This window comes from Bos indicus, chromosome 13, assembly GCF_029378745.1.
Source record: "Bos indicus isolate NIAB-ARS_2022 breed Sahiwal x Tharparkar chromosome 13, NIAB-ARS_B.indTharparkar_mat_pri_1.0, whole genome shotgun sequence".
In the NCBI taxonomy this organism is placed as follows: domain Eukaryota; kingdom Metazoa; phylum Chordata; class Mammalia; order Artiodactyla; family Bovidae; genus Bos; species Bos indicus.
The window spans coordinates 76922653-76941144 of NC_091772.1; the positions used below are offsets into that span (position 1 = coordinate 76922653).

Sequence of the window (18492 nt, forward strand, 5' to 3'; positions counted from 1 at the left end):
CCTAAGTCATCCAGTCCCCTGAGGCGCTAACTGCTGATGGCATGAAGTTACTGCAAGCAGCTTCATAGTTAAACATTATTTGTTCTAGCTGGAACATATTATTTTCCCAAGTCCACTCTGAGGATCAAACTTGAAAACCTTTCTACTATACAGAAAACGATGTCACATTTTCCTAAAATCATCTGTGTTCTATGCTTCACTTTATTGACAAAATGATACCAGGAGACAGCTTTAGAGATACTATTTCTGAAATGAGACAAGTGAAAGTGTGGTCGCTCAGTCGTGTCTGACTCTTTGTGACCCCAGGGACTACCGTCCACCAGGCTCCTCTGTCCATGAAATTCTCTAGGCAAGAATACTATAGGAGTGGATTCCCATTTCTTTCTCCAAGGAATCTTTCTGACCCAGGGATCGAACCTGGGTCTCCTGCATTGAGGGCAGATTCTTTACCAACTGAACCACAAGGGAAGCCCAAAATTAGACAAGTAGGGGGAAATGAGGCCAGGAGAATAAGACAGACTTGCTTAAGGCAGGATCATCTGTAAGTTAAAAGGCTGGACCTCAGTTTTCTACTCTGTGAAATGGGGATAACAACAGCCCTCTCTTCCTGTGTTGGAGTAATGTGTCACATGTGCTCAATAATTGCCAGCAGCTCTTACTCTGGGTCACTTTATTTCCTACTGCACCCAGCAACACTGATCAAAATAAGCGCCATTCTCAAACTGCAGATTTTTCAGGGTCATAAGAGCCTCAAAGACCCTTAGTTCCTATTTCCCTAGGCATTTACCAGAAGGCATCTGGAAATCACTTCTGGTCTGGCTGCCAAACTGCTTGCTTAATGCTCCTCACAGGGGCCCACATGAGAAATTTTCTTTCTAGCTGGATGTCGAGAACTCTGTCTCCCAGAATTGCCCAGCTTCTTCCTTTTTTTTTTTTTTTTTTTTGACAAATGAATGCTAAGTAGCTGATGTGTCCTGCTCTTTTTAACTTGGCTGCCAGGAAACTCAAAGCCCAAACAGACAGATACTTAAACATGTCCACTGTATATACACTTCAGGTCAGCATATTTGGTGAAAGTAGCCAAGTGACTGATTTCTGGCCAATGAGATGGGAAAGGAAGTCCCTCTGGGGCTTCTGGGAAAGGTTTTCCTCCACTAGGGAGGAGAACTGGGTCCCATCTCCTCCTGATTTGTGTCAGATGATACCTGGAGCTGTGCCACCATGGAACCACAAAGGGTCACAAGAAACCAAATCAGAGCTCTGGCATCATGAAGGTGAAACAAGATTCCTTAGAGGAAACACCCTAACTGACACAATTTTCAGTTGCAGGAACAGAAACCAAGCAAAGCATTTTAAGCAGAAAAAAATGAGGGCTTTCCTTACTCAATTCTTGGAGGGGCTAGAGCAGCCTAGAATTACAGCTGCCAGAAAACCAAGAACACTGCCCAACTGGCCCTCCAGGGGAGCCACTGCCCCTGCCCTAACTGGGGAAAGGGACAATCAGACCCCTGCCTGCCCGAGTTGGTGTGTGCATGCTCAGTCGCTTCGGTCGTGTCTGATTCTTAGCGACCCCATTGACTGTATAGCCCGCCAGGCTTCTCTGTCCATGGGAGTCTCCAGTTAAGAACACTGGAGTGGGGTGCCATGCCCTCCTCCAGGGGATCATCCCAACCCAGGGATCAAACCTGCGTCTCCAACACTGCAGGTCGATTCTTTACTGTCGAGCCAATGGGAAAGCCCGCCCAAGCTGGTACTCTCAGGAAATGCTGCCCAAGCTGCTGCTGCCAGGCCTCAGGTGATGTAGCCTTAACTATCAGCTACGAAGCCACCCTGTCCTGCCAGACAGACACCACCAACAGCACAGCAGAGCCCTTCCCCTTGACACCCAGAAGCTGGAAGCCGGGCGCTCTGCAAATGCGATCGCAGAGAGCCAACACAACCACGACTGTGCTTTGCTGCAAGAGCAGAAGGGTGGCCTCTGTCCCAGCCCTGCCTTCCAAACCTCACGCAGCTGGATCTGATCTGTCCGACCCTATCCCATCTCAGGGAGTCTGAGAAATGCAATTATTTATTCTCCAGACTCAGCTGGGCAGGAAGGAGAGTGGGCACATGATAAACACTACTGCACAACCACCCACCTCCTTCCTGAACACAGGCCTCTCCCCTCTGGAGCCACACCCTCGACCTCCCAGCAACACAGTCTCATTTGCTGCTGCTGCTGCTGCTAAGTCGCTTCAGTCGTGTCCGACTCCGTGCGACCCCAGAGACGGCAGCCCACCAGACTTCCCCGTCCCTGGGATTCTCCAGGCAAGAACACTGCAGTGGGTTGCCATTTCCTTCTCCAGTGCATGAAAGTGAAAAGTGAAAGTGAAGTCGCTCAGTCGTGTCCGACTCTAGCGACCCCATGGACGGCAGCCCACCAGGCTCCTCCGTCCACGGGATTTTCCAGGCAAAAGGACTGGAGTGGGGTGCCATTGCCTTCTCCGACAGTCTCATTTAGGACTCCCCAACACAGGGAGAGTGTTCCAGGAGGCGCAAGTGGTAAAGAATCTGCCTGCTAATGCAGGAAACACAAGAGGTGTGGGTTCAGTCCCTGGGTTGGGAAGGTTCCCTGGAGGAGGCAATGGCAACCCACTCCAATATACTTGACTGAAAAATTCCATGGACAGAGGAACCTGGCAGGCTGCAGTCCATGGGGTCACAAAGAGTCAAATACGACTGAGCGACAGAACACACACACACACACAAAACACAGGGAGATGAAGTGGAAATCCCAAACGAAGCAAGTGCCAGAAAATCCAAACGGTCTAAGGCCGATGATTCCGAGAAAAATCTATGTCCAAGACTTTCCCCTTTAGTCTCAATCTCCCATTCCAGCTGTACTTACTCAGATATTAACTTTTTTATTTACTCAGATTCTCCCATTTCCTTCTACAGATTTTCAGGAAGACTCTAATAACTTAAGGAAGCCACAACAGAAGAGATCAAGAATCTCATCCCCTAATAATCATGACCACAGTAACATCCATGTGCTTGTGCTAAGTTGCTTTCCGTCCTGTCTGACTCTTGACGACCCCCAGACCGCAGCCCACCAGGCTCCTCTGCCCACGGGACTCTCTAGGCAAGAATACTGGAATGGGTTGCCATGCCTTCCTCCAGGGTATTGTCCCCACCCAGAGACTGAACCCATGTCTCCTGCATCTTCTGCATTGCAGGCATATTCTTTACCACTGAGCCACCAGGGAAGCCCAGTAACAGCCATACCTACCATTCACTGAGTACCTACTATGTACAGGTATAGATAAACAAAGCATGGTTCAGAGAAGTTAAGACATTTGCCTAAAGCCACCGTAAAGGAGTGTTGAAGCCAGAATTCTGTCCCGGAGTGAACCCTTAAACACTACCCTTGACCTTGGCATCGAAAGCTCAAAGGACAGCAGGCAGGTCAGGAAACGTGAAGGGGAGTGATTGGGGGTGGGGCAGGGAGAAAAACTAGAGGCTCCGATGGCTGATGCCACGCAAAATGGGGGCCCAGGGTTCCCAATTTTTTAAGAGAAACTTGAAATCTATACTTTTATGTGGACCTCCCTGAAAAATAATTAAACTTTTTTTTGCAAGCAACATGCAGGCCAAACAAAATATGCCACAGGCTAAAGCTGGTGCCCAGACGGCAGTGTGAACCCACAGCTGTGCACTCCCCCCAGCCCGGGTCTGTCTCCAGCCCAGAAGGTTCCTTCTGCCCCAGACACACCTCCCAGCCTTCAATGTGTGACTGCAGCTGCTCCAAAGCCTCGAGCTTCTCCATCTGCCGCTTGGTCTCATTGATGTTGGAGCAGACGGTCTTCATGGCCTGCAGGGCGCTCTGGACTGCGGGGTGGTCAGGGTGCTTGCCGGGGGTCCTCTTGGCCAGTTCCTAGGTTAGAGGAGAGGGCAGGGATGAGCGACATCAACCCAGAGGGCACCAAACGGCCTCTAGATCACCCAGCTCTGAGCCAACTCCCAGCTCTGCTCTGGACAAACTGGGACCTGGAGCTAGGGAACCTCAGTCTTTCATTCACACATTCAATAAACGTCCCCTGAGCAGCTCCTCCAAAACAGGCAGCGTTCTGGGGGACACATCTGTTAATACACTAGAAAAATTCTTCATCTGGTGGATATTGCATGCGTGCATACTCAGTCGCTTCAGTCGTTTCGGACTCTTTGTGACCCTATGGACTATAGCCCGCCAGGCTCCTCTGTCCATGGGATTCTCCAGGCAAGAATACTGGAATGGGTTGTCATGCCCTCCTCTGGGGATCTTCCCGACCCAAGGATCAAACTTGTGTCTCCTATGTCTCCTGCACTGCAGGAGGATTTTTTACCCACTGAGTCACCTGGGAAGCCCCTGGTGGATATTACATTCTAATAAAGAAGATGGGCTTAAAATAAAAATCAAGTATGTAACACAAGATTAGACAAATATTATGAAGACACATCAGAAGGGGCTACAAGGTCTTGGGCAAGGTGGTGTTCTTTCAGAAAGGGAGGGCAGGGAAGGTCCCTCCGAGGGGGTTGACATCTGAACAGAGAGTGTGGACAAAGCCAAGGAGGGACTCCTGCACAAATCTGGGGGAAGAGCATGCCTGGCAGCAGGAACAGCAACTGCAAAGGGGCAGAGTGGGAGCATGTGGGCTGTGAAAGGGAAACATCCCGGAGGCAGTGTGGCTGGAAGAGAGAAAACCAGAGAGAGGAGGAGAGCGAGTCAGAGGCAGAGTCTGGTAGATCACAGAGGAGGTCACAGACACTGCTCCTCCCCAGCCCCAGCTTTCTCATCTGTAAAATGGGTATAAAACGGAAACATCCCAGAGGCAGTGTGGCTGGAGGAGAGAAAACGAGAGAGAGAAGAAGGAGAGAGAGTCAGAGGCAGAGTCTGGTAGATCACAGAGGAGGGCACAGACACTGCCCCTCCCTAGCCCCCAGCTTTCTCATCTGTAAAATGGGTATAAAGAACACCATGGGGACTTCCCTGGCGGTCCAGCAGTTGAGCCTTCCAGGATATCGAACCCTCCAGGTACGGGTTCGATCCCTGGTCAGGGAGCTAAGATTCCACATGCCTCCTGGCCAAACCAGAACATAAACAACAGAAGTAATACTGTAACAAATTCAATAAAGAGTTTAAAAATGGTGCAAAAAAAAAAAAAAAATGGTCAAAAAAGAAAGAAAGAAATCTTAAAAAAAAAAAAAAAATAGAACTGCTGGCCTTCACGGGGACATGGAGAAAAGATGTGAAGAGGCCAGTCAGGAGCCTGAATCTGCCAGCCCCTCCCCGCCATTTCTCACTCTCCTCTCCCACCTTACCACAACACAGGCTGGGACATTCCGGAGGACAGGCGGGCCTTAATCCAAGGGTTTCAGCCCCATAGGACGTGTGATAAGGAACTGAGACGCAGAGACTAGCCAGGCCTCGAGATACCAGAGGAGATTTTCAGGCCGCACCGCCTAACCAACTGGCACAGATGACTTTCTCTCATCAGCTGGCCTCAGCGTGCCCGAATGTTTCACTATCTCTCCATCTCTCTACTCTCTCAAAAATCACAGATACGACGCTCCGGCCAGCTGGTTCCCAGCACAGCCACACGTGGGCTCCAGGGCTGTTTCCACCCCTGGACTGCTGGGCGACCTTAGCCCAGATGCCCTCCACCCTGAGCTGCAGGTTTATCATCTGAAAACCTGTGATGACACTCCCCTGCGGTCCAGGGGTTAAGACTCCATGCTCCCAGTGCTGGGGGCCCAGCTTTGGGTCCTGGTCAGGGAACTAGATCCCACATGCCTCAACTAAGAGTTCGCAAGCTGCAACTAAAGACCTCATCTGCCGCAACACAGATCAAAGATACCACGTGCCACGACAAAGGCCCGACACAGCTAAATAAATAAATTTTAAAAAAATAGAAAAGAAAACCAGCGACGAGAAGGAAGACGGTGACAAGGACTGCAGGCAGCAGCCAGTGCCTACTGAGCCTCGGCCCTGTGCCTGGGAGGTAGGTTCTGTTAGCATCCCATTTAACAGACGAGGAGACAGAGGCTCAGCTGACGCACCAAGGCCTCTGAGAAGTAAGAGGAAGAACCTGATCTGAACCTGGCTGTATGCTTCTGCTCACAGTCATTTGCTTTGTTGTTCAGTCGCTCAGTCGTACCCGACTCTTCGAAACCCCATGGACTGCAGCACGCCAGGCTCCCTGTCCTTCACCATCTCCCTGAGTTTGCTCAAACTCATGTCCATTGAGTCTATCATGAGTGAGTGAGTGAGTGAAGTTGCTCAGTCAGGTCTGATTCTTTGTGAACCCATGGACTATACAGTCCATGGAATTCTCCAGGCCAGAACACTGGAGTGGGTAGCCTTTCCCGGCAATGGCACCCCACTCCAGTATTCTTGTCTGGAAAATCCCATGGATGGAGGAGCCTGGTGGGCTGCAGTCCATGGGGTCACGAAGAGTCGGACACGACTGAGCGACTTCACTTTCACTCTTCACTTTCATGCATTGGAGAAGGAAATGGCAACCCACTGCAGTGATCTTGCCTGGAGAATCCCAGGGATTGGGGAGCCTGGTGGGCTGCCGTCTATGGGGTCGCACAGAGTCGGACACGACTGAAGCAACTTAGCAGCAGACTTAGCAGGAGGGATTGAACCCAGGTCTCCTCATTGCAGGTGGATTCTTTACCAGCTGAGACACAGGGGAAGCCCAAGAATACTGGAGTGGGTACCCTATCCCTTCTCCAGGGAATCTTCCCGACCCAGGGCTTGAACCCAGGTCTCCTGCATTGCAGGTGGATTCTTTACCAGCTGAGCCACCAGGGAAGCCCATGCTGCTACTAAGTCGCTTCAGTCGTGTCAGACTCTGTGCGACCCCATAGACGGCAGCCCACCAGGCTCCACCGTCCCTGGGATTCTCCAGGCAAGAACACTGGAGTGGGTTGCCATTTCCTTCTCCAATGAAGGAAAGTGAAAAGTGAAAGGGAAGTCACTCAGTCGTGTCCGACTCTTCGCAACCCCATGGACTGCAGCCCACCAGGCTCCTCCATCCATGGGATTTTCCAGGCAAGAGTGCTGGAGTGGGGTGCCATTGCCTTCTCCAGGGAAGCCCATGGTGAGGGGTAAATCAGACACTGCGGGAAAAGCCACCCGGCTGGGAAAGGACAGCCTCGGTGAGCACTGTGTCTCCACTGGCCGGGATCAGGCCTGCCGCCACAGGACAGGACATGTGAGCTGAGCCCGCGAGCAGCAATGGGCCAGCCGGGTGTTGGGTGCGTACCCTGCGGAGCACCAGCTCCAAACACGACCCTCCTCTAGCCACGTTTATCTCTTCTCTGCCCAAACAGTAGCAGATCCTAACGGTGCCGAAGTCCAGACATTCTGTAACCTCAGACCCTGGGGGTTTTCTGAGCGCCTGCCTTGGGCCAGGGACGGGCCAGCGGGGAAGCAAAACGGGGAGATGGAGCCCTCTCTCTGGAGGCAAGTGAGCTGGGAAAGCTGCTCCAGGGAAGACGGGGAGGGGAGGAGGAGGGGAGGAGGAGGGGAGGGAGGGGCCCAGACAACAGCCCCAAGTGGTGAAAGGGCTCATGATAAATCGGAGAAGGGGAAGGACAGTGTGGGCCGGAAAGGCTTCAAGGAGGAAGTGAGGCAGAGGCAGGCCGGTCACTGAGTATCGAGTGCTCTGCATTGGGTTGGCCAAAATGTTTGTTCGGGTTTTAATGGTGTGCAGGAAAACCCGAACAAACTTTTTGGCCAACCCTACACAGAGGACGTATTTCCATTGGTTCCCAAACTCAACAGAGACAGACTGAGCCCAAGACAGCCCTCCGGGAGCTCACGGTCAAAGGGAGAACAGTCCACAAGTTGAGCGTTAACCACTGACAGTAATAACAAGAGCTAACACTCGCGGAGGGTGTATGTTCTTGTCAGGCTCCCAGAACCCTCATATCAGCCCCATGAGATGGTTCCTGTTTTTACCCTCATTTGACACACGTAAGGACTGAAGCCCAGAGAAGTCAAGTCATCTGCCTGAGGTCACAAAGCAGACTGGGGCCTAACCAATCTGGCTCTGGGGTCAGTGCTCTGAACCGCTATACTGTTCTATAACCTTTCTGAGAGTTAAATAGGAGTACTTTCCTCCCTAATAAATATATAAGTTATATGATGGATAAGTGATAGGTGAGAAATGAGGACAGAGAGTGAGGGAGGTGCAATGGCCTGTCTCGAGGAGCTGGGCCTCCAGATGGAGACCTGGACGAAATGAGGGCATGGGCCATGCAAGAACATGTGGGAATGACACTCCAGGCAAGAGAGGAGCACAGGCAAAGGCCCTGAGGCAGCAAGAAACAGCAAGGAGGCCAGGGAGGCCACAGCAGAGTGAGAAAGAAGACGACGTGTGACGAGGTTGGAGGCAGGAGCTAAACCCAGATCAGGGGCGGTCGGGGGGTACTCTTCAGGTTCATCCCAAGAGCCTCAGAGAAGCAATGGGTGGAGGGGGGCGGGTACTAGCTGAGGCCTAACAACATCCCTTTTATTTAGCCTTTACAGAATCCCTCTGACTGCCAAGTGGAAGATGCACTGGCAAGAACATAAAATGAACATAAAAGCCAGAAGACTGGCTAATGGCCACTGGTCCAGGCGAGAGATGCTCAAGACATGAACCAGGAAACCCAGGGATCCTCCTCTGATGGGTTCCCTGAGGGGCTGCCAACAGCCAGTAGCTAGTGAAAATGAGAGAAAGGTTAGTTCCCTTTTCTGTCTGTCTGTCCTGCCTGAGATCAGTGCTGGGTAGAGAACTGAAACTCAGCAGGGCCCTTCCGACCAGGCTGCTCGCTGGACCAAAATTGAAGGAAAAGTGTTAGTTTTGTTTTCTTTGCTCACAAGGGAGTGTGGGCTCCACTGTCCCCAGCTACAAACTCACCGCCTGTTCCTGCCCCCGGGCCTTTGCACTTGCTTTGCCCTTTACTTGCACTCTACCTCCAAACTGTAAGAAGTGGGACTGCGCTGGCATACAGACAGCTATAAGATCAATGGGAAAGAAATGAGAGCCCGGAAATAAACCCTTACACTTATGGCCAGTAAATGTTTAACAAAGTGCGAAGACAATTAAATGGGGAAAGAACAGTCTTTTCAACAAATGCTACTGGGAAAACTTTATCCACATACAAAAAAAAAAAACTTGGACTCCTTCTCACACTGTACACAAAAATTAACTCAAAGTGGATCACAGATCTAAAAGAGTGAGCTGAAACTATAAAACTATTAGAAGAAAACATAGGTATAAATCTTCGTGACCTTGGGGTAGGCAATGCATTATTAGATATGACACCAGACGCATAGGCAACTAAAAGAAATTAGATTAACTGGACTTGAGCAAAGTTAAAAATATTGTGCTTCAAAGACTATAAAGAAAGAGAAAAAACAATCTACAGAATGTGTAAATTATTAATATATGTCTAACAAGGGACTTGTTTTCATTATATACAAAAAACTCTTACAAATTAATAAAAAGACAAATAACTCAATTTTTTTTTTAAAAGCAAATGGTTTGAAGAAACATTTCTCAAAGACAATACACCAATGGCCAATAAACTCATGAAAAGATGCTCAGTATCATTAGTCATTACCAGAAATCCAAAACAAAACCACAGTGAGATAACACTTCACAGCCCCTAGAATGGCTATAATCGAAAAGACAATAACTAGTGTTCGTGAGGATAGAGAGAAATTAGAATCCTCATACATTGCAAGAAGAACTATAAAATGGTGCAGCAGCTTTGGGAAAGAGTTTTGCAATTGCCTAATGACAACTGGACCCAGCCATACCTCAAATCATGTATCCACATATGTTTCAGTTATGTGAGCCTTTTTTTTTTTTTTTTTTGGCCCCATCATGCAGCTTGCAGGATCTCAGTTCCCAGACCAGAGATCAAACCCAGCCCTGGCAGTGAAAGTGTGGAGTCCATTTTTTTTTTTTAATTAAAGCTGCTTGAGCTAGTTTTTCTATCCCTTGTATTTGAAAGAGTCCCTACTGCTTCATAATCCCAGAGAGACTGCAAGGATCCGGAATCCCAAAGATGTCCCAGTCAATCCCAGACAAGCATAAAGTATGGGTATCTTCAAAATTAATGGAAGCTTGAGCTGCACTAACAAAGGTCTTACGTGCAAAAGGAGGGAGGTGAAAAGGTTCCCTCCCAATTCAGAACTTAACACACTGTCTTAGTAAGCTACAACAGAGTCAAGTTCAAAATAGACAGACTACGGTGTTGAAAACCCTGACATCCACATCCAAGGTGGAACAGCTTCATGAACATACAGGGCTTGCTTGGCCCAGAGAAGAGTTTTTCTGGAAGGAACCCAAAAGCTGCTTGTTAAGCATCTTTGGGGCAGGGAGGGTGCGTGGAGAGGGTCTCCTAGGCAGCGTTAGTGGTAAAGAACCCGCCTGCCAACGCAGGAGATGTAAGAGACACAGGTTCGATCCCTGGGTTGGGAAGATCCCCTGGAGGAGGGCATGGTAACGCACTCCAGTAGTCTTGCCTGGAGAATCCCATGGACAGAGGAACCTGGCAAGCTACGGTCCATGCACAGAGTCAGACATGACTGAAGGGACTTAGCACATGCACACACACACACAAGCATCTTAGGAGAACTACATGACCAAGAAGAAGCCCTCTGCATCTGTAAGACCTCAGAGGGTTCAAGTGGGCTGAGTGTGCATATCTATAAAATGGGATCACAATCAGATCCAAAGGCTATGGCCAGGATCAAACAGATTGATGAATGTAAACGTGTTGGTGGTCGGTAAGGACATGATATTTATCATGGTTATTTCCATACTCATAATAGCTCTTACATTTATTATTATTCCTATGTAGTAATAACAACAGTGAAAGTTGTAGTCATAGTAGTAATCATAATAGCTAGCATTTGAGTATTTACTGAGTATGCCAAAAACTGTTCTAAACTTCAATTTCTTAAGTCATTTCATCCTCAAATCATCCCAATGAGGTGTGTTAATCACTCAGTCGTGTCCGACTCTTTTGCGACCCCATGGACGGTAGCCTGCCAGTCTCCTCTGTCCATGGAATTCTCCAGACAAGAATACTGGAGTGGGTTGCCATTCTCTTCCTCAGAGGATCTTCCCAACCCAGGGATGGAAGCCAGATCTCCTGCATCGAAGGCAGACTCTACTGTCTGAGCCACCAGACAAGCCCACGAGACAAAATCATGTTTATCTTCAGGCCACAGAGAAAGAGACTGAGGGACAGAGGGGCGAGGCCTCTTGCGCAAGGTCACAGAGCCAGAAGGCAGGACCTGGTGGGCATCCAGCCCATCCACGGGTCCCTCCAGAAACAGGACCAAGCGGGAATGAACACTCCCAAAGCAGGCTCTCAGAACAAACATGCAACATCTGAGCAGCGTCAGGCCCTGGGGACTCCTTAGAAAAACTGAGGGCAGAGAAGGGAGGGGGTGTGCCACGGGCACCCAGCAAAGCAGCGGCAGAAGCCCCTCCAGGCCCAGGCCGGGTGACCTCTCCCCAGCATCCGTCCAGCCAGCCCCGTGTGGTTTCAGAAGCGGGGCCTGAGGTGAGGGCTTCCTGGAAGAGAGGATGTCAGAGCAGAGGAGTTGCCGCTTCCGCCAGGGGCCCCGTCACCCCCTCCCCTCCCGTCACATTTACCAAAAGGACGCCTGCTGGTGTCCACTTAGGGTGGCCACGTCGTGTCCCCAGAGGTGTGGGCACGGGGCCTCCAACTCCAGGCCAAACCGGGGCATCAAGGAAACGCGACTGCAGCCAACTCCTCCTTTCTGGCTCAGCCTGCTCAAGATTCAGAACACGGGGCCCAGAGGTGGAGGAAGAAAGGGGCGAGGAGGAGGCAGGGAGGAGACGGGCCCCCGTTTTCCCGTCCTCTCCCTCATCATGGAGTCCAAGAGAGGCCGCTCCAGGCCCGCTCCCAGGGCATGTTCGAGAACCTTCCATCTCCCAGCCGCAGCTCCCAGCTCAAGCACAGCATGGGAAAGCAGGGGATTCCCCGGTGGTTAGGACTCTGCACTTTCACTGCTGAGGCCGCGAGTTTCATCCCTAGGGGACCCGAGCCGACCCAACAAGCCCTGAGTCTGGGACTTTACACGACACAGGAGGGAAAGACACACTCTCTTCTCCCCCGTGGCCACGCTAATCAGATGCAGGTCTGAGGCTGCTGGAGGCCAGTGCGGCCACCACGAGAAGGGAACCTCCCAGGAACAAGGCGGACACAGGAAAACCGAGCCAGGAGACGGGAAGAGCCTGACCATCACTGGAGCCCCTGGATACAGCCATGAGAAGACAGATCCATAAAATCACGGTGTGAAAACAGCTGGATCTGTCACTGGAAGAAGGGGCAATATCCACCACTCACTGTGATGTGGGCTTGATGGAGGCTCCAGAGGAGACACGAGAGGTGAAAGGCATGCTGTCCCCTCTACAAAGAGAAAACAGCAGCCTGGAGTGTGGGATGGTCACCAGTGGGGACTGGATCCCATGGAGAACCCCCACTTTCTGTGGACACTTCAGCCGGCTCCAGGAAGGGCTGATCTTGCACCCGACTGGGGCTCTGTCCACAGACCTCCACCTGAGGCACCCACATCGAAAGCTCAGCAAGCCAAGCTCTGATCTCTATTATTAAGACTTTTCCTGTATTTCAGTTCTGGGTCCTTACATGCCCTATCCAGGGCAACAGCAGGACTGAAATGAAGGGGCATTGACAAGACCCACCACCCCTTGCAAGAAAAAGAAAACAAGAAACAAAGAAACATGTGGAAGTCCAAGAAAACCCAGAACCAAAAAAGCTGTCTGGCACAAAACAACAAAAACTCCATGTGCGGCAACTGGATGAAATATATTTCACGCCAAGCGTTCCCGATGTTAACAGTTCCAGCCCCTGCTGCATGTTCGTAAACTGTAGCCCCTGGGATGAGGAATTAATGGGAGAAAAGAAATAATGCACGTGGGTCTTTTAAACTCCTTCCTTCCACTTGGGCAGAGAGCAGAGAAGACAGCAAGGAAGGGCTCGGGTCTGGGAGTTCCCATTCTGGCTCTGACCAGGATATGCTGTGTGACCTTGGGCAAGTTGCCTCCCCTTTCTGAGCCTTGGTCTCCTGGCTGCATAGGGCAGGACTGTATCAGCCTAGGTCACCATCCTGCCCCGGCAGGCCAAATGCTGTTGCCAGGCTCTCTCAGCAAAGCCGAAGTTCCGGTCACCACGGGTCTGCGTTTTCAATGGACAACAAAAATTGGCTGACCTCAGTAGTGACCACCCCCTTAGATGGGACCATGCCCATTTTACAGATCAGGTAATGGGGGCACAGAGAGGTCCAGCAACTTACCCTCAGTCACACAGCTAAGAAGAGGTGGAGCTAGATTTCCAAACTCAAATTCTCTTCTTGTTTTAAATATTTATCTCTTTTTGGCTGCATCCAGCCTTCGTTGCACACGGGCTCCAGAGCGTGTGGGCTCTGTAGTTTGCAGCACGCAGGCTCTCTAGTTGAGGCACCCAGGCTTAGTTGCCCTATGGTGTGTGGAATCTTAGTTCCTGAACCAGGGATCGAACCTATGACCCCTGCATCAGAAGGCATATTCTTAACCACCGAACCACCAGGGAAGTCCCCAGACTCAGACCCTTAACCACTATGCAGAGTGTGGCAGAAAGCAGGACTCGGGCAGCACTCCCAGGAAGAGTGATCTGGGAGGGTCCCTAGCAAGATCAAGAATCAGCTTGGCTTTGAAAGGAGTGGGTAAGAGCAGGTGTCCCACCCAGAGGGAGTCAAGTGGCCCCAGGCTATCGTTGTGCAGCACACCGGAAAGAGCTGGTGCGGCGGAGGTGCTGAAGCATCTGTGGGCAAGGTGTCGGTGCTCAGCCCACGAGGCAAGACGCAGGGTGGGCACTGCGGTTCGGGGAGCTGGGGCAACGGGGGCCACAGTAAAGAGACCTGTGACTTCCTGTGTCTCCTTGGCAAGTTGGTGACAACGCCAGAACCCCAGCAGATGAGGAACTCGTTTCATAACCTCAGGGTCAGAGAAGAATTCCACAGAGATACCCGAGGTAGCCAGAATGGAGAGAGAGAACTCTGGCAAATCGATACAAAAGGGAACTATCCAATAGAAAACGGGCAAATGATGTGACAAGGCGGCTGTCATTAAAGGCACCCATCTCCCCCACCACCGCCCTGGTCCAGGACCACTCACGTCAGCGCACCGCCCCCCCACCTCCACCTTCATCACCCCATTGTCCATTCTCCGTACGCAGCCTGAGGGATCCCACAAGAACTAAGATCCTGTCTCTCCTCTGCTCAAAACCTTCCCATGCTGCCCACCTCACTCAGAGCAGACAAGACCCCACAAGGCCCCGCGTAACCCGGGCCCATCACCTCGATAACCTCACTCCCCAACTCTCCCCCTCAAGTCCTCCCCTCTGCTCACACAGGCCTCCTAGCTGTTCCTCAGATGCACTCCTGCCTCAGGGCCTTTGCACTGGCTCCTCTCTCTGAAAGACTCTTCCCCCAGGTGCCTGTATCGCCCCCTCCCTCACCTCCTTGAGGTCTTTGCACAAATGTCACTTTCTCCCTCTAACACTCCTGGACCTTACTAATCCCCACTGCAATCATTCCATCTAAACACACATATACATAAATGATTGGTAAATGAATGAACATCACATCATGTATGGATGTGAGAGTTGGACTATAAAGAAAGCTGAGCACTGAAGAATTGATACTTTTGAACTGTGGTGTTGGAGAAGACTCTTGAGAGTCTCTGTGGACTGCAAGGAGATCCAACCAGTCCATCCTAAAGGAAATCAGTCCTGAATGTTCATTGGAAGGACTGGTGCTGAAGCTGAAACTCCAATACTTTGGCCACCTGATGCGAAGAGTTGACTCATTGGAAAAGACCCTGATGTTGGGAAAGATTGGAAGGCAGGAGGAGAAGGGGATGACAGAGGATGAGATGGTTGGATGGCATCACCGACTCAATGGACATGAGTTTGAGTAAACTCCTGGAGTTGGTGATGGACAGGGAAGCCTGGCGTGCTGCAGTCCATGGGGTCACAAAGAGTCAGACACAACTGAGTGACTAAACTGACCGAACTGAAATGAATGAACAGCTCCAAAACCCAGGGACACTGCAGCACCAACTGTGGCTTCCTGGAGGTAAGGGAAGACAGGAGGGATTTGCTAAGAAAGTTCCGTCTTCACCGTGTGATTCACTGTGTTTGGTGTTGTCTTCTCCCCTCCCCCACCTCCCCCCCAACAGAAAGTTTTCTCCTGTGCCACCTAAAACACTTTGGCAAGCTGCAAGTGGTACACGGCCCACGCTCTGAGAAACACACCCCTCCCGGGTCATCCCCCAGCACCAAGAACTGATGCCAACACCGCCTTAAAGATAGACCACGGACCATCCCCAGGGCCACCCCACCCCTGACAGCCAAGCAAACAGAGGTGACAACCGAATGGCGAGGTCCTCAGCTGTGTGTTGGTGACAGCTCCGTCACCCACTGGCAGGCGTGGGAGGTGCAGAAGACACCAGAGTCGGTGCAGGACCCTAAGGCTCTACGTTGAGCAGAGACTCTGAGCAGCATCCCTGGCCCGACAGCCCTGCAGCAGTGGTCCCCAGAGATGGCTCCCTGTTTGGGCCCAAGATGTCTGATCAGACCACTTACGGAGGTGAGGACAAGGGGGCAGGTAGGAAGGGAGACAGGTCTGGAGGAAGGGGAGAGTCCAGCCTTTGGTTTTAGCCGTGCTAGGCAGAAGATGCCTGTGAGACATTCAGGTGGAGAAGCCAGTGGCAAAACGAACAAGCCCACAGTTTAGGCGAGAGGTGCAGGCTGGAAGTCATCGGACAGAGACAGGGTCTAAAGCCATGGGAATGTCCACCTCGAAACTTCTAGTGGATGTGCACAGCAGCATTATTCACAAAAGCCAGAAAGTGGACACAATGCAAGCGCCCATCAACTGATGAACGGATACACAGAACACGGTATCCCCACACAAGGGAATATCATTCTGTCATAAAAAGGAATAAAGATGTGATGGACACGACGACGTGGATGAGCCTTGGAAACACTCTGCTAAGTGAAAGGAGCCGGACACGAGAGAAACTACACATTATATGACTGCACTCACATGAAATGTCCAGAGTGGGCAAAATCGCAGGAGCAGAAAGTCAATGAGCGCTTGCTGGGGGCCTGGGGGGGCGGAAGGGAAAGGGAAGTGGCTGCTCATGGATCCAGAGTTTCTCTCAGGAGTGATGAAAATGTTCTAAAATTACTGTGCTGGTGATGGCTGCACAGCTGTTGAATGTCCTTTAAGAAGGAGGGGCACAGAACGGTCGAGGCTACTGCAGACACAGGTGTAGATGGAGAAAGGCCTGTGGACAGAGGCTAGGGGCCCACCTACACTTGGAGGCCTAGAAGGCGAGGAAGCAGCAAAGGAGACTGAGAGGGAGGGGTCAGAGAGGCAGGAGGCAAAGCGAAGAGGGGACTGGAGGGGCAGCTGTCCCCTTGGCACAGATGGGCATCCTCACTTTGCCCCTGCTGGGCTCAACCTCGCTTCTACTACAGACGTGGGTCCAGTCCCAGACGGAGAGCTCCGAGCGGCAGGCCCTGGGTCTGTCTTGCTTGTGACCGCAGTCCTGAGCTGCGACAAGAGCTGGTGCGCAGCGGGCAACATAAGACACACACGTCATCCAGCGACACCTACAAGGGTCAGTGTCAGTGGGTCTCCCCTCGGGCACCTGCCATCTGAGCCCCGGGGGCATCACCCCAAGCCTGAATCATTTTCCTGGAGATGTTGATGGAAAACTCAACAAAGCCTGAAAATGCCAACAGTCTATCCCGGGCCTGGGCTGCAGGCTGAAATAGAATGTTCCGGCTATTCTTAGGCAACATTCAAGTTCAGCTTTTTGGGGCAGTTCCCAAAAGAGGCTTTCATTCTTGCTTCTTCCCCCTTCCCACCCAGGCTCCTCAACCCTGTTCGCCTCCTCAATTCAAAGTCCAGCTCAAACAAGGGGGCTCAGACAGAAGGCCACAGGGACAGCTGCGAGGGCGTCAGAGTCGGAGGGGGCAGGGGCAGGACAGAGGGTTGGGGCTCAGCTGCCCCACACTCGTGGGATCATCTTTGGAAATCTGCTGGAAAATGTGACAGGACGGAGGAACTCAGGAGGGGTTCGAAGAGTTCCCGTCCATCCCAGCTGTTTTCTGATGCAAACATTCCAGCTGCGGGTGCCAAAGGCCAGGACACTCTGAGCAATTGTGCCTGGTGAGGAGCATGGCATGGCCCCACAGGAATCTCGGGCCCTGCTGGCTGGCCCCCAGTGTTCTCTGAGCCCCAGATAAACACAGCTGGAGATGGAGGAAACAGGGAGTGTAAACAGCCATTTGGTCTGGAGGGAAACCCACAGCCCTGCTTCCTCACTGTTTCCTGTGGGCAGTTAATCCTGCATCAGTTGCCATTGGGTTCTGTCTCTCTTTCTGCTCAGGGAAACCAGAGCCCAGCATCTCCGCCAGACTGCAGCCCCTGGGGCTGAGCAGATCCCAGACACACCTGGACTTCACATCACGAGCTTAGAGGTCATGGGGAGACACAGGTCCAGCAACGCCCCCCCACCCCAGCTTGTTAAAAGACGGAAACTGCCTCTCCAAGTGGCCACTGGGATCCTAGACTTTCCCAAGATCCAGAAACCAAAACATTAATACCTAGGGAACCTTGGCTGGGGACTGGGGCCATAGCTGGTGATGCTTCTAATGGGTCATATTAGAAATCCATTTGAAATTCATAGGATTTGAAATCCAGGAAAGAAGGGGCAGACCAGCCACTGAGCCACAAAACACAAGGCTACCAACCTTCCCCAGACCCCGCCTAAGGAACTGAGAAGGTCAGCACTCCCGACACACCAGCACTTGGGCAGTTTAGACTCTCCAAAGTGCTTCTCTATAGGCCTGTAGCCTGACGGTTAGGGGGCAGAACTCTAGACTCGGACTGCCCGGGTTCCAACCCTGGCCCCTGCTGCTTATCTAATGTGTGGCCTTAAACGGGCCACTTCCTTTCTCTGCCTCTGGGCCTCATCTCAAAAATGAGGCTGATCCCAGTGCCTACCTCACTGAGTTAAGAATTAAGTAAATAAATGTTTGATCAAGATATCAACCCTACCCGTACACTATTAATACAAACACTGCTACAGATGGCAAACTGAGGCACGGGGAAGCCCCAAAGTTACACAGCCAGTAAACGGCAGAGCCAGGATTCAAACCCAGACAGCCTGAGACTGAAGTTCCTGGCTCTCATCCAGGGGTCAGCAAATTTTCTCTATAAAGGGCCAGATTGTAAATATTTTAGGCTTTGCTGGCCACATCCGGTCTCTGTCACAAATTCTTCTTTGTTTGTCTTGGGGGCTTTTTTAACAACCTTTAAAAAAAATGCAAACACCATTCTTAGCCCGCGGATTGTACAAA

The 18492-nt window shown here is 51.4% G+C and overlaps 1 protein-coding gene across 2 annotated transcripts in view; it reads right to left on the bottom strand.

Annotated features, from left to right (window-relative positions):
- Positions 1–18492, bottom strand: part of PREX1 (phosphatidylinositol-3,4,5-trisphosphate dependent Rac exchange factor 1) — a 181149-nt gene that overhangs the window by 65218 nt on the left and 97439 nt on the right. For both annotated transcript variants that reach the window (XM_070801841.1, XM_070801839.1), the window contains one exon: positions 3752–3913. In XM_070801841.1, the coding sequence (XP_070657942.1) occupies positions 3752–3913 (162 nt within the window). The remainder of the gene's footprint in view (positions 1–3751; positions 3914–18492) is intronic.